The sequence below is a fragment of the Cygnus atratus genome, chromosome 1 (genome assembly GCF_013377495.2).
Source record: "Cygnus atratus isolate AKBS03 ecotype Queensland, Australia chromosome 1, CAtr_DNAZoo_HiC_assembly, whole genome shotgun sequence".
NCBI classification, from domain to species: domain Eukaryota; kingdom Metazoa; phylum Chordata; class Aves; order Anseriformes; family Anatidae; genus Cygnus; species Cygnus atratus.
The window spans coordinates 118,070,054-118,085,600 of NC_066362.1; the positions used below are offsets into that span (position 1 = coordinate 118,070,054).

The following is a 15,547-nucleotide window of genomic DNA, read 5'->3' on the forward strand; positions in this document are numbered from 1 at the left end:
TTGCAGTCCATGAAACCTCTGGGGTAAATGGAGTGCCACTGCAGGGATCTCCAAAAGGTAGCAAAGAGCAGCAAGGGTGCTTGTTAGTGAGCCTTGCTGTACAAGGGGCAGCACCTCCACCAGAGAATTCTTGGATAGTACATAAAACTAAAAATGATGGAAAACATTCCTTTAATATCACCGTGTTGCATATGACTACAGTGTTCAGAAAGGAAACATTAAATCATAGTACCATAGAGTCATCTAGGTTGGAAAAGACCTTCAAGATCATCAAATCCAACTATCAACATGACCTAGTGAGTCAGTAAACCATGGTGCCATGTCCAGATGTCTCTTAAATACCTCCAGGGATGGGGACTCCACCACTTCCCTGGGCAGCCCATTCCAATGCTGGACTACCCTTTATGTGAAGAAATTCTTCCCAATGTTCAAACTAAACCTCCACTGGCACAACTTGAGACCTTCATAGTGCTGCTCTGTTGAAGAAAAGGACATGTTTGGTTATTTAGGAGGCTGTTTTCATCACTTACACTTTGATTCAATGGTAGAAGAGAAAGAAATTCACAACTGTTTGTGATGAGGATTGAAAAGGAGGAACCAGTGTGACCTTGTACTTGGAATTTTTTACTGGAGTTCGGAAAGCCATGTTTTCTTTCTGAAATTTTCAGTACCCAGCCTCATGACCCTGAGCATCTCTCTTAAATGTGTCTTGAGTTCATAATGTTCTGTGAAGCACCTGGAGATATGTTGAGTGTCACTACAAGTGCCAAGTGCTGCTCTTCAGCATATGAGTATAGCAGCACATATGCAGGGACATTTTAATAACTATTTTTAGTTGTTTCAGCTCAGAGATTTAATATTAAAGGTTGGGAGCCCAGTCTTTGTCCATCTGAATTATAACATGACTCCTCACAAAATGTGTATTAGTATTGAAAGATCGTATTTTTTATGCTCTAGCAGTTCAGTAGCTTTTGTTTTAACAAAACTTTCTCCTTTGCATCACAGAAACTTCCAGCTTCTGGATTGATAAAATAAATACTTACTGATTTCACTGTGTGGTCTAACTTTGATTGCATTCAAGATTATATTGGATAGTGAGGCTAAATTTCTGCTACTTGTGATATATCTAAAATTTTGAGTGTGACATTAAACAGGGATTATGTTTGGACAGTATTCTGACTCCTGTTACAGGAAAGGGTTAAAATGGAATTTCTCCATGTCTGAAAAAACAGTCAGAAGAGAAAAGTTTGTTGTTTTGTCTCGCCTGCCTGATTGTGGATTAGGCTTCTGCGCTGTCTGCTTTTAAGCATCAGAAGAAACGAACTCCCCTTCTACAGACAGAAGACAAAATGTCTCAACTCCTACGAAGAAAGCTGGTGAACTGATAGTGTTACTGCTTGACTGGTTGTGGGTATGCATAGCATTTGTGTTCTATCATGCAAAGTTTAAAGTAAAGCTTGTCTTTTTAAGAAGCAGTTCTGTTCTGTTAATTAACTATAATGTCAATTTATGTTTTTATATCAAGATTCATTAATATATCAGTTGTGACTGTTAAGCAATGAAAAAAAAAACTAGAGCAAGCTCTTAATTTTGATAATTTTCTGGGTAGCAAATGCAGAAAACTTGTGTTGAGGAGTCAGACTGAGATGCCAAGTATTCAAAAGCCTAGAAATTCCAAAGGTTACATTTTCTGTGACATTTTACAACAATTATGTTGTTCGTTTTCTGTTTAATGCCATACATTATGTTTTGTAAAAGAGTACTGAATACTTAACATTTAGCAAGTAATAAAATAGTAAAGAGGAAAAGTACAACTTTACTGAGTTAATTTTGCCTCTTTTTTGTCCTCTAAGTTGCTATAGCAGATGGGAGCGGTTAAGGTTAATTTTTTCTGAAGATTTTCATTGAGCTTTCTGATATTTTTGGTATTGGAAATACTGGAAGAAATGGAGTGAAGCAAATATGATAATCAGCTAGAGCTAGAAAGCAAAAGTACAAATGAATCAAAAAGGAATTACAAGTGAAAATAAGCTATATCAAGAGTGTTAAACATAATCTACATTTTAACTATGGAATTTTGCTGGTATTAGATTATTTCTAAGAGCTGTGTTAATCTCAGTTGTGGCTTCCAATACTTGTAGCATGTGAAAGGATGCTCTTGTGCCTTAGTCTCTAAAAGTCCCTTTTCTCCTAAAGAAAAGGAGACTTTGTAGATTCAAGATGCTTCATAATGTATTATTTTTTTCACAGAACACTGTGAAATATATTCACTGATCACATTCAACAATGTGCCCAGTCTTTCATGTATATATAGTTTTAATACAGTCCTTTCAATATCATTGATAAAATTTTGAATTGCCCTCCAGCAAAGCTCATCTCTGACCATAGGGAAAACCTGAAAAGGTTGACTGTCTAAAGTTGTGAGCCCTCTTCCCCTTTGTTTGAAACTGAATGATTTATATTTTGCAAACTTATATCCTCTGTTTCGACAACAACCAGTATAGAACAGATTTTGTCCCAACGAGTGACAATGGAACCATCAGAAGCAGCAAAGTAAATACTCTCTTGTAGGTTTATTGCTAAACAAGCTAACATCCTTTTGCAGTTTTTGGACTTCACATGCTTTAAAAGATATATATCTTGGTTGCATGTTCTCATTTTTACTGTGACTGTGAACAGTTAAAATTTTACTTTTGATACAGTTTGTATGTATTATTTTAAATTCTCATAAGGATGCATTAGAAATACATAAAGAACCTGGACAAGATGAATTGTTCATGGGGTATTGCCATATATGTGTTTCTATTTTCATGCAACTTTTCTGTAATTTCAGTAATCTTAAGATGCATGTGTGACTTAGAAAAGTGCAGTCAATAACAATTGCTGTGTATAATTAATAATAATGCTGTGTATCATGCATTTTCAACAGCTTCTCCTGCACTTTACGCGGTACACAGTTCATACAATTGAAATTTGATGCAGTTTCTTAACAGGTGTATGAACATGAAACTTATTAAATTGGGGTTACTGGAGTTTTGGTGGGTTTTGTTTACTTGTTTAGGAAGAGGTTATCTCCTGAACTATAAGCTAGTAGAAAGCTTTGCTTTTAAGAATTTCAGCAGTGGTCAATGAAGGCTGCTGAGTACAGCAGTGCTTTCGCAGCAGAAGGCAAAGTTGTTGGATGATGATACTGGCCTGTGTATGCCTTGCAGTTTATCTCTCTTCTAAAACTTAATGGTATTTCATATGACAGAGGCACACGAAGGCACTTCTGTAGCTTGACAATTTCAACCATTGAAGGCCCGGCGTCTGCCAAACAACGGGGCTGTAAGGTCTCAGAGGAAAGCTTTTGAGAATTCCTTGTTGAGCACCCTAAATGTTGGGAATCTTATCAACTTATCCTTTACAGTGTTTTGATTTTATGAAGGTGTTAGATTGTTTGTGTATATTGAACGTTTGTTTCCATCCATGATTTTTTGTATTTGAGTACTGTTCTTTGAAGATAGCTGCAGAATTGTGAATAGTGTTTATTTAGACTCATAGAGAAATGTTAGTAGGGACCATGGGAGACCAGGGTTGTCCTGTCCTGTCCCCTGCCTTCAGCAAGACTAATCTCATTGTAAGGTCAGGTTATTCAAGGCCTTTTGCAGCTGAACTTTGAGTATTTCCAAGGATAAGAGGTTCCACAGCTTCCCTGGGCAACTTGTCCCAGTGTTTCACCACCTCACTGTGAAAGAAGTTTCTCTAATATCCTAAAAATAGTTGTATCTTCTGTCTTATATTTCAAACAAATGGTCTAACATAAATAGGTCACAGAGGTGACCATCTTTATATTGTTTGAAATGTAAGCCAAAAGTTTTTTATTTGAAAATAGTGCTTATTACAGTGCCTGTTTATTCTTAAGTGTACATTTATTCCTTTAAAACATGCACACTGTTACGTTTGTATGAAAGAGATCCTATACCATCTGTCTCTAATTTGAAATTGAAGACAGCTGATGTGTTTTGTATCATATGATTCTTTCTCTCTAAATAGTAATAATAATAATAATAATAATAATAAAATAACCTGGGAGCTTTGTGATTACCTATTTAAATAAATCAGCATTCTTCTGTCCAATAGAAAATCCTGATAGAATAAGGGTACTTTATATTGTGAACACTTTTTCTTGGAATAGTTTCTTCTTCTTTTTTTCAAAGACTTAGGCTTTTGTAAATTTCTGCCTTTCGGAGCATTTTCCCATATTTTGAGATTCATTTAAGCTACATTTTGGAGGGATTGATGTTTGAATTATTGAGAGAAGTGGAATATGCAGTTTAATTTGATTTTATAGCGGAATGTATGATCTACAGTATTTATTCAAGATTCATAGGATCACTTCTGGTAGAATATAGTTTCTGTAAATCTGCTGGAAAAGCATGGGAGGTTTGCAGAATCCCTTAACCTCTTGAACTTTCCCATGTCATCCTATAAACTCTGGATGTATGGCACTTTTCAAATGAGGAAATGTTTAAAAATGAAAAGCCAAAACCCCAAGCTGCTAGATTTCGTATATAAAACATCTGTGGCATAGTTTCAACTGTCATCTTCATCATGGTAACATAAGCCGGATATTGTTAGGATTCATCATTACTTTATATAAAGTAGCATATGATTTCAATAGTTTGTTTTCTTGTTATTTCAGCTTTATGACAAAATAAATACAAAATCTTCACCACAAATCAGGAATCCTCCAAGTGATGCTGTACAGAGAGCCAAAGAGGTAATGGCTTTAAAATATATTTTTGACTTAGAAAGTTTTATTCTTTAAATCATTTAAAATGGAATGTTTCTGTCTTCATTAACATACTGGTATGTATTCTGGCTCATAATCTGAATTATTTCTGGAATTCTACCATTGTTTACTTAAGTTACATAACATGTTGCATAAACTTGTAGAATTCCATTGTGTCTGTAAGGATTATATATTTAGATATTTATACACACGTTATTACTCGGTTTCATCATTTAACATTTGTGGCAGCAATAGCAGTATTAAAAGCAATACTCATGTTGGGTAAATGCAGTATCTGTTATGTTCAGTATAATTCTCTGCAGCAAAAGTTTGATGTTCATATGAGTTCTGCACAAAACATATATTTCTTAGTATCAGCTATATAAATTGGAAAAAAAGTATCAGTTACAAGAAGAGCAAACCTAGAGATGCAGTAAAGTTGGCCCATTGTTACAAAACGTATTTAGACCACAGATTTTCCTATTTGTTATACCTGACATATAGTGTTTTGTTTATTTATTGCAAGTAGTTAAAAAAAAATAGTTGTTTTATATATTATCAGTAAAAATAAATACAGTTGTTGGGAGTAATGTCACGGAAGAAAACTGTTTACAGTATTATTATAATAGAATGTACAGAAAGACTTCAAAACACTGTCTAATAACTGAAGTCACACTGACGGAAACCCCAAAGTTCTGTTCTGCAGAATTTTCTAGCAGCTAATCCTGGGAGGTGCTTCCAGAAGCAGAAAACTCTGCTTTCTTTGTCCAAGTAGTTATATGTTGAAAATAAAGGTGAAATTGCCAGGCTGCAGGCAAATGAGTTAAAACTTGCTTCTTCCTCCTCGATAAGCTGAAGTATGGCCCAGATTTTATAAAAACTGGAGCTTGTAGGTGGGGTAGCAGATGGACTACCTGCATGTCATGTCTTTAAAAATTTAATTTCTGGAGAGAACATTTTATGAGTATTTTTAATTCTGCTCTTCAAGTGGTTGTTTTAATAAGCTGAGATCATGTGTGAAAGTAGCAATTGGTGGTGGTGGTGTATGTGACCTATAGGTTGGTGCTTTACTTCTGTCTCCATATTTAGCTGTTACAGGAATACCATCAATTGAAAAAAGAGCAACTGTTTCGATCAAATGTCTTTATTGTCACAGAAAGTAAGAAAATTGAAATGAGGTGTTTTATCCTCTTGGATTGGGGTGATAGTCTCCTACACACTTTTCTGTCAAAAATGTTCTTTTATATAATCTTTAGGAGATATACTGACTGACCAGTGAAGGGTTTCATTTGATTGATTAATAGCTTTCTTTAGAAGAAAGTTACTGTGGGTATCTTTACTGTTTGTTTTGCAGGTATTGGAAGAAATTTCATGTTACCCAGAGAACAATGATGCAAAGGAGCTAAAGCGTATTTTAACACAACCTCATTTCATGGTAAGCAAATGTTAACCCTTGTCTTTAATTTTTTTAAACATACTTTTTATATTTAAAATCTTGTTGGATGCAGGATGTCCCTGCTTTATAACAAGTTACTGAAGGTCAGTATTTTAAACTAGTTAAAGGGTTTCTTTTGTTTATGCTATGGATGAAGTTCATAACTTCAGAAAACAGTGTTTTCTTTGATCTGTTCTGCACTCATCAGTTGGAAATAATGAATTGAACTTCTCTAACAGAAGAATTATATGCAGGGGGCTTTGTGGAATTTGCTCACCTGAAAGCTGAATTACCGTAAATCCAAATACCTAATTTCCAAGAAAGAATGACCTGAAACCAACCTCATATGCAGGTATAAGAAGAAATCTGGGTAGCTGCATGTCCCAGTAACTTCTTTTGATGGCCAGAGTAGCTCTTGGTACATTTATATTATTATTTTAGATCAGATCAGGAGTATTTTTTCCAAATGAATCTCCTGAATCACCCTTACAATACTTTGGTTTGTGTCATGTACACGGCATGCAAACTAGACTCCTTGCAGGTAAAATTAAAGATTGTGAAGATGTACCCCAGAAGCTCAACCAGTGTAACCTAGCAGCTGATAGACATACAGTCCACAGGGAAAGGTGGAAACTGGTCAGAAATTTAAACTCCTGCAATGAGTACAGTGTATACATCGGGCATAGTCATCGGGCAGCTAATCTAGCTGCTTTACTCTGTAAATCCATTACTGTTTCATTGCACTAATTGCTAATGCAGACACCATTTTTTTCTGTTGTATTCTGCAACATGCTGATATGTTTTTTCCTGGGGATGATACCCCTCCTGAAGCCTGTAGCAAATCTGGATCAACATTTAACAGGAATACTTGCTCAAAACAAAACATAAAACAAGGTAGAATGGTTCTCACTCATACTGTTAGAAAGATAAACATGGAAAAAACAGCCATAGACAATACTCTCTGTTACTTAGCTTCTGTAAATGCAATCTGATATTAATTTTATTCACCTTTATGGCGTAATTACCACATAGTATTGCAAAAACATTAGGCAGTGTGGAGAAAGCTTTTTTTTTTAGTCTAAACTATTTTGAAAGTAGGCATCAGTAAAAATGATTGTGGCATATGAAATTTTAATTATTAAGTCAAGCGACAAGAAAAGTAAGTCAGAAATCATCTTTTATTAGATATCTCAATTTCCACCTGGTATCCTCATAAATTTAAAAGCAGCTGTCAGGCTTGTCTTGCTGCAATTCTATAGAAGGTATTTTTGATAATGAAAAAGCTGCAATTTCATAACAAATATTTTTGATGAGGAATAATTTCAGTTAGTTAGTCTATGGCAACCCAAGCTAAATTGCTAATAGTTAAGAGTCTCATGTGTTTTCCCCATGTTTCATCCTCTCTCTTGCAGTTGTTCTGACATTCCTCTGATACTGCACACAGTTATTGCACTACGCTAAACTGGTAGAAAATTACTTCCAACAAAGCAATGATCAGTTTAGCAAGAAGAATTAGGGACAACTGGAATATTGCCAGAGCCAGAACGAGCAAGGGGAGGACTGACACAAACATGTAAACTAGCAGTTAAGTCAGCCTATGTTGCTGTGTCACCATACCTTTAGGGTGCAGATACCTAAGACCATCCAGATGTCAGAGACAATCCCATTCTCTCATTCTACTTCTGCTCCCAGATGCATCTTTTATAAGGTTGCAGGCCTTACAAATTTATTTTTTTTACATGGCATTCTGCCAAACTCCTTCAGAGACAAACCTGTTAAAATAGATATTATTATGAAAAGAAATAACTGTGTAAAACAGTATTGTCAGTCTGCATTCAATGTGTTTGCCAGGCGTTACAAAGAGCAGTACTCTACTTAGGAAATGATTGAGCTCCGATGCAATACGATGCATTAAGTAAGATCATGTGTGTTAACAGTTGCCTGATAACAGAGTATTTTACAATTATTTGTTATCTAATGTGTATAACTAATTAGAAGACAATGGTGTATCTATCTCATTCTAACCCTATCATCTATCTCATTTACTTACAAGTTTGTATGTGTTTACAGTTTAGACTATGTATAGGACTTAACAGAATCAAAGCCAATGAAGTACACATTTGTCAATGGTGTTATTGGGACTGGAGATGTTCAAGTTCAAAGCTTTTTGTTGTTTTGCTCTTGTGTGCCATATAGGTACAGGAATAAATTATGAATTTATTCTATACATTTTGAACGTTGATTTGAATAAATGTGTGTAAATTTGCATAAAAGTCTTCCAGCAAGTAATTAATTTAAGTATCATTCACAAGATCATCAAGTATCTTGTTTGTTGTGTACAAATTTCAAATAGCTTTTATTCTATTACACAGTTATCAGTGATTCTGCAAATGCACCAAAGAGCTTTTTCTGTAACAGGTTCTATTATATATGTTCAGTATGTGGCAACAATTGAAATGTTTGCTGTACTAGAAGACTTTTATTTAATTAAATATTAGAAGTCTTTTCTGTCATCTTGTGCCTTTCTACACTGTTCTTTGTAGATAATGATCATTTAATATAGTATAGCAGTTGTTCTCACTAAACTTTTATCTTCAGCAGGATTAATATGTTCTGCAGGGAATAAAGAGACAGGAAAAAATCTAAATGATCAGGATTAACAAAAATGCATGAAAATAAGTGTCTTTAGGTAAAGTCTAATAGCAGTCTTTGTATTAAATGTTTTCAATATTTAAATTGAGGTTAGTGCACTTTAACGTCTGTGTTTGTGAATTCATATAAATTTTTGTTGAAACATTCAGAAGTCATCTAATATAATTGTGAAGCTTGAAAAATGTTCCAATTACCATATTTTAGTCTTAAACAAGGTATATATTATTGCTAAAGATATAGTTTAAGCAAGGCAAGTATTTGATGTGAAACAAAGGTAAGGCACTGAATTACATAAGAAATGCAATACTAAGGGTGGAGAGCACAGCAGATACAGGCAGCTGCATGAAGTCGAATAAGTAGTTTTAAGTAGATCAAGCTGAGGGGAGTGCAGAAGATTATCCTGCTCTGCTAAAGAGTGTCTGCACACAAAGCCAAGACTGTGCTCCTAGAATGGATGGGTTTTAACAGCCAGAGCTAAGGCCTGATTGCACTTGGATGCTCTGGTCTTACCTGGGGCAACTGCAAACAGCTTTCAGATACCAGAATGAGTATTTGATGTTTAGAAATACAGGATTAAGCTAAATCTGCATGTTTGCTGTAAACCTATATAGGAGTGTTCACATAAAAGTTTATACCCAATTAAATAAAACAAAGTAAGAATTGATTTAGTTAAAATGTTTTGACTTGCATTTATGGGCAAGACCTCTAAATGGAAAACATTGCTTAAGTAGTACAGATGAAGGTAGAGGAATTGTTGCAAGTTTGAGCTTGTGGTAGACAAAAAACAGAAAATGCAGATACATTTCAATGTTTAAATAAAATAGCATTTATGTAGATGAGCTTGAAACACTGGAAAAACAGGAGTGAATGTGAGCAGAGCATTGCTAGTTTAGGGAATTCTGTTCCATCATTATAATGCTGAATTCCTAACTATAGTTTGATTTGAGGAGAGGTAACTTAAACTGGTTACGAAGCTGTCTTTTTAACATGGTACACTTCAGAAGTGCTATTTTAGGAATAAACTTAGGATTTAATAGAGGCCAAGTAAATCCCATTTCTGCCTTGAATTCCACTTCAGAAATACATTTTTTTAACCACTATTTCAGTTTGTTTTGCTTAAACATTTTAATTGAAGACTAAGATGCTGCAGAATCATATTTCTCTGCCAAAAACAATTCTAGGTGGTCAATCTCAAGCCTTGCAAGATCGATGGGTTTTGTAAGAGCTGTGAGCGTTTAAATGACAATTAACAAAATGTTAACTATAGTACATATCGACCTAACTGCAATGATGACTGATATGTCTACTGTATATTGTAAGAACTTAGGTTGGATTTATCAATCCTTCTCTGAGAAGCCCAGCCATTTGATTACAAAGGTGGGAGCTTTCTCTGTTTGATCCTTGACAAGTTAATACAGGAGTAGTACAAGCATGTTCACATATAAATCGTATTTAGTTTTTGGTCAGAAGCAATTTGTCTATAATATACTTATTGATAAGAGTTGAATGCAAGTATGAAATGGATATGCTCCAGGGCTCTTAAAGATACCCTGGGGAAAAGTGAAATACAATATCATTAAAGTCTGGTACTGTTGAATACCGCTTTGCAAATGTTTACACTTTGTCCAACTTTCATCTTACAATAATGTTTTACACTTTTAACAGCTATACAGGCTTCATTCATTGTCTTTGCCCTGGCGTAGAGTACTTGCAGAGTCAGTAATTCTGCTTACCAAATATATTGAAATATATTTAATCAATTATGTATTGTACCATTCTTTGCATCAGGAAAGAAAGCAAAATTAATGAAGCAGTATTTGAGCAGTTTGTTGTTTTAGATTTTAACTTTCATCAAGTATTTTGAACTCAGTGCAGTTGTACTGGGGCCATGCTGTAGGAGAAGGAGAGTATGGAAGTGTTTAAGCTAGTAAACAAACAAACAAAAAAAGTCTTTCATTCAGTACTGATCCACAGTCTGTCTTTATTATAATAAATACCATGGGATCTGGATACCTTTTCATTTTTGTAAGGTAATTATTATGGAATAGTTTGCTTAAAAAAATAGCTTCCTAATTCTGTGTCTAGGCACATAAACAATAATGACTTAATTCTGATACCTTGCAGGTGCTGAGAAGATGGGGGAGAGGGAAGCAACCTCATTTTCATTGTGGTATCTACAGTAGGAAATTATGTTTACTCGTGTAGATTTTAAAGTCTGGGTTTGTGGATATGCATTTGCAGTCTGATAAAGTTTATCTTAGGCTCCTTTCAGAGAAAAGTCCCTGTATAGAAAGTGAGGTAGAAATACCTTGAGTTTCCTCTAATGTCTGGAGAGCCTCAAAAGTATTTATATGGAATGTGCTGAAGGGCAACAGAGATGGTGGAAAATGATGCTATTTTGTTGCTGTAACCTCCTCTAGGCCTTACTTCAAACTCATGATGTAGTGGCACATGAAGTTTACAGTGATGAAGCGCTGAGAGTTACACCTCCTCCCACCTCTCCATACTTAAACGGAGATTCTCCAGAAAGCGCCAACGGTGACATGGATATGGAGAATGTAACACGAGTTCGACTGGTGCAGTTCCAGAAGAACACAGATGAACCAATGGTATGGGGAGAACCTCGTTGCTTGTTTTGCTTGACTCTGTGCTGGAAAAGACCAATATTATATTGAATTCAGTGAAAGGTTTTGCACTTTGAAGTTGCGAGTATAGATGGAGTAGTTCAGCAGCCATTGTATATCCTTACCTTCCTATATATATCCTTCAGTTAAAATGCTGTGCATGTATTCGTATTGCAGTAGTACCTCTGTAGCTGGTTTTGTTTAAAAATAAACTTGTAGTAGTTATTACTAGATTAGGCTTTAAAATGTAAAACTGAACTGGACAATCTCTACTTGAATATAAAATTACATTTTTAACAAACCAGAATCTTATATGCTGATTTATGAAATTATTGCATCTTCATCTTATAAATAGCATCTGTTTTCATTGCTCATATTTAAATGAGTCGCAAAGTTTTTTACCTTAAAATTTATACTCTGCCTTCAAGGTTTTAGGAACAGTGACTGTTCTTAACCATTCAAGAGTCACACTGCTGAATGTTTTATCTTAAGAGTATAAACACTTCTTTTTCTAGGGAATCACTTTAAAAATGAATGAGCTGAACCATTGCATTGTGGCAAGAATTATGCACGGAGGAATGATTCACCGGCAAGGTAATCGTGTGTCATAAATGGTTCTGCTTTCAAAAAAAGATTTAGATCATTTTGTACAAACTGTGTAACAGCACATATTCCTCATTTTGATTGCTACTATTCCATAGTTGTCGACCCCTATCTAGATGGAGTCCTGTTAACTGCGTTTAGCACCTTTCACTTGTAGATGTCTGCTTGTGTTGTGAGATGAGGGCCCATTATATTTCATTTAGGCCATAATTAGAGGAATGGGGTTATAGCTCACTGAGAGACTGAAATGCCATTTATTTCTGAAGCCAAACTTATTTAATCCTATGTTTTAAAATAAAAATGCTTAGACTGGTTACAGTACTTTTCCTTGCAAAAATGGAGGAGCCTTGTTCAACAAAAAAAATAAGCTTCTCCATGTATTTTCATGCAATTCTTGAAGATCAATGTACTTTTGATTTTGAGGCTTATAAAAACAATTTATGAAATAAAAACATCCTTAGTGCCTACAACATGAATCTTTATTTTCAATTTTCATTATGATAGCAAAACCTGCAAGCATACATGTTTTCTCATCTCCAATCTACTACTTTTTTCCAGGTTTTGTGAACAGATCAGGTGTAAAAAATAATTATTAGCTGGATTTTGTCCAACTTTAAACAGATAACCTTCCCTGCTAGGTTATTAGCTGCAAGCTAGGTTCACACCTTTAAAGGGGTTACTTTAGTTTTTTCCAGTTTGCTGTCTTTTGCTTTTTATAAACACAAAAATTTACATAATTGTCAGACCAGAGTTTCTTCAAGCCTACTGTTTTATTTCAAAAGAAGCTAGGAACAGGCAATTAGGAAAACAAAGCATGAAACAAGGAAAGTGTAAAGCAATCTTTTCCCTGATATTTTCACTTTTTAGTTACACAATGCCTTTTATTTCTGAAAATGTGGGAAATGTAATATATTCTATATGTACTTCAACTAACTAAGGTAGCTCTTCTGTGGACATAGGTTTAAGTGGAATTGAACCATTCTTCAGTGTTTCTGTAGTATTCTCATCTTTTTTTAGTGTTTCTAATCTTCTTAGGGCTCTAGGTGCCTCTTCACTATGTCATTTAACTGCCTGAATTTAGAATATTTTTACTGAATAGAACAACACAAATGTCCCTGGGTAATGATCTTGAGTACATGTCTTTGAATCCTGTAGACAAGGTCTGTGGCTTTTGTTTGTTTGTTTGTTTTTAATGTTACTGTTTCTGCTATCTCTGCTTGCTATATGGAGAACTGCCAGGCAGTAACAGCAATGACTAGGTAACAGATCTACTGGGAGGATTACAGGAGCTATATAATTTCAGGTCTAGCACTATTAAGCACAAACTGCTCAATTCACAAAACAAAATAGTAGCGGCTGTGAAGTCTGCTTCCATCTGTATGCCAGCTGTATCTAGTCCTGTTGTTTATAGCTTATTCAAAAGATGGGAAAGATGAATTAGGAAGATAGGCTTGTAAAGATACCGTCTACTTCCACCTTCAAGAGGATCCAGCTCAGTGAAAAGCAAACAACAGTTTAAGTTATTCAAAATTGTCTTTTGGTTGACTTGTCTGCATTTTTTAGGATAAGTAAATGAATTGTATCTTAGATCTCAGGCTTTTAATTTTGTCTTGGTTTTCACCTTTGTGTCTGTGCTTTAACTTAGCTCTGTCGTCCATTCACTTTCTGTCTAGACCCCGTCATGTTGTAAATACTGTTTTCAGGGGATCTGACAGTGGCAGCTCTTTGTGTTGTAACCCAAATGTGTTTTTTTTCTCCTGCTGATTGTCTGGTTTGGGGTTATACACGCAAAAAAGTGAATTTATTATTAAAGTGCATTTAAGAAGAGGTCTCAATATGTCATTTAAAAAAAAATAGGATTTCCAAAGAAGGAAGAGGACTTCCCCTTTAGCCACTCCGGAAAAACAGTAGTTGTACATTGTCAGTGCTGCATTCTCAAAATGACTTAATAGCCCTGGTAAGGTTTATTCAGTTCTAACAAAATGCAGGTGATGCCTTGGTGAAAACACAACGGTACATTCACAGTCACTCAGTTTCCAAGTAACAGAGTTTTCTTCTGGCTACAAAACACATTTCTGGTTAGGGACCCGAGGAATGTGTTCTGTCTTCTCTGTAATAGGGTAGGCATTCTCATACTTCTGGGGAGAGCAAAAGCACACACTTACTAAAACTGTCTTCACTCTGGCTTGCAAAGACAAAGAAGGAAACCATTTACTCCAGAAGTACATCCATTCTTTGTTATTATAGATGCATGCGTTATACAGCAGTAAGACATGGGTAGATTAAGTTCTGAGTAAACATAGCACAGTCAGTAGAAAAGGAACCAAAATTAGATGGTTAAGCATGTGTGTCATGGGAGCCACAAATGGTATGGAAGACTAATTATTCATAAATGTCAAGAATACTCTTTTCTGACAAGAATATATATGAAGAGTAAGAAGTTCCTGCACATACCGTAGAAGTTTTTATGGAAAACTGCTAGAAAATTGAGTAGGTTTGAACTACTCAAGTCTAAAACTGTCATCTAAAAGAGCCTCTTAAGTTGCTTCTAATCCTGAGGATAATTAATTCATTTGGTGCCACCTCCCTGTTTATCTTTTGTAGGGTCTTAGAGACACGTTGTGGCATGCCATTCCCATCTCAGCTTCAGCAGGTCAGTTTATGACTTGCCTGAGCTAAGTAGATGTTTGTTTCATCAAATGAGATTGTAGGTAGTCACACCAGTCATCTAGATTCAAGTTGAAGTCAAGTGTACATACAGAAAATTCATACTGTAGTTGTGACAAATCCAAATCAGAGAAATGAAAAAATATAGCAGTCTGACAGATAAAATTAAGACTATGTCCAGAAGCCAGACTGCATTAAGTAGTCATCTGATAAAATGCTGAAATGTCTCTGCGGAACATATCCAGCCAACTAGTTGCAGGGGACTTTCTGTTCAATGTGTGAGTTTTTGAAGTGTACCTGTAAGGGAACTGATGTTTTTCCTAGTAACTATAAAAGGTTCCTGGGCATCTCGTGCTGGCATATTGACTGCAGTCTCAAAGAGATTCTAATGCATCACTACCAAAGTCCTTTTATGAATCTTGCCAAAAAACTTATTTTAACATGGTTTCATATTTATGCCTTTGTATGAATATTATTACTGTCTTACAATTCACAGTTTGTGTGAGTAATTGTGGTGATTGTGTGTTTTGTTGATTCTACAGGTACGCTACATGTAGGTGATGAAATACGAGAAATAAATGGAATCAGTGTGGCAAATCAGACTGTAGAACAACTGCAAAAAATGCTTGTAAGTGCCTGAAATCTTTCTCACGTTCTTTATGAAATTGTCTCTCATGCTTTGACAAAATTTTCCATAACTGCATTGCAACTTCCCCTTTTTCTTCTATTCTTGATGGCCACCAGGTGCCTGTAATGCAAAATCTATGTGTTCAGCTGTTACAGGACTCTGCA

General features: G+C 35.2%; 1 protein-coding gene across 4 annotated transcripts in view; it reads left to right on the forward strand.

Moving 5' to 3' along the window:
- Positions 1–15,547, forward strand: part of CASK (calcium/calmodulin dependent serine protein kinase) — a 218,392-nt gene that overhangs the window by 170,262 nt on the left and 32,583 nt on the right. For all 4 annotated transcript variants that reach the window (XM_035542154.2, XM_035542152.2, XM_035542153.2 and 1 more), the window contains exons 12-16: positions 4,685–4,762; positions 6,129–6,209; positions 11,282–11,470; positions 12,001–12,079; positions 15,298–15,383. In XM_035542154.2, coding sequence (XP_035398047.1) covers positions 4,685–4,762; positions 6,129–6,209; positions 11,282–11,470; positions 12,001–12,079; positions 15,298–15,383 — 513 coding nt within the window. The remainder of the gene's footprint in view (positions 1–4,684; positions 4,763–6,128; positions 6,210–11,281; positions 11,471–12,000; positions 12,080–15,297; positions 15,384–15,547) is intronic.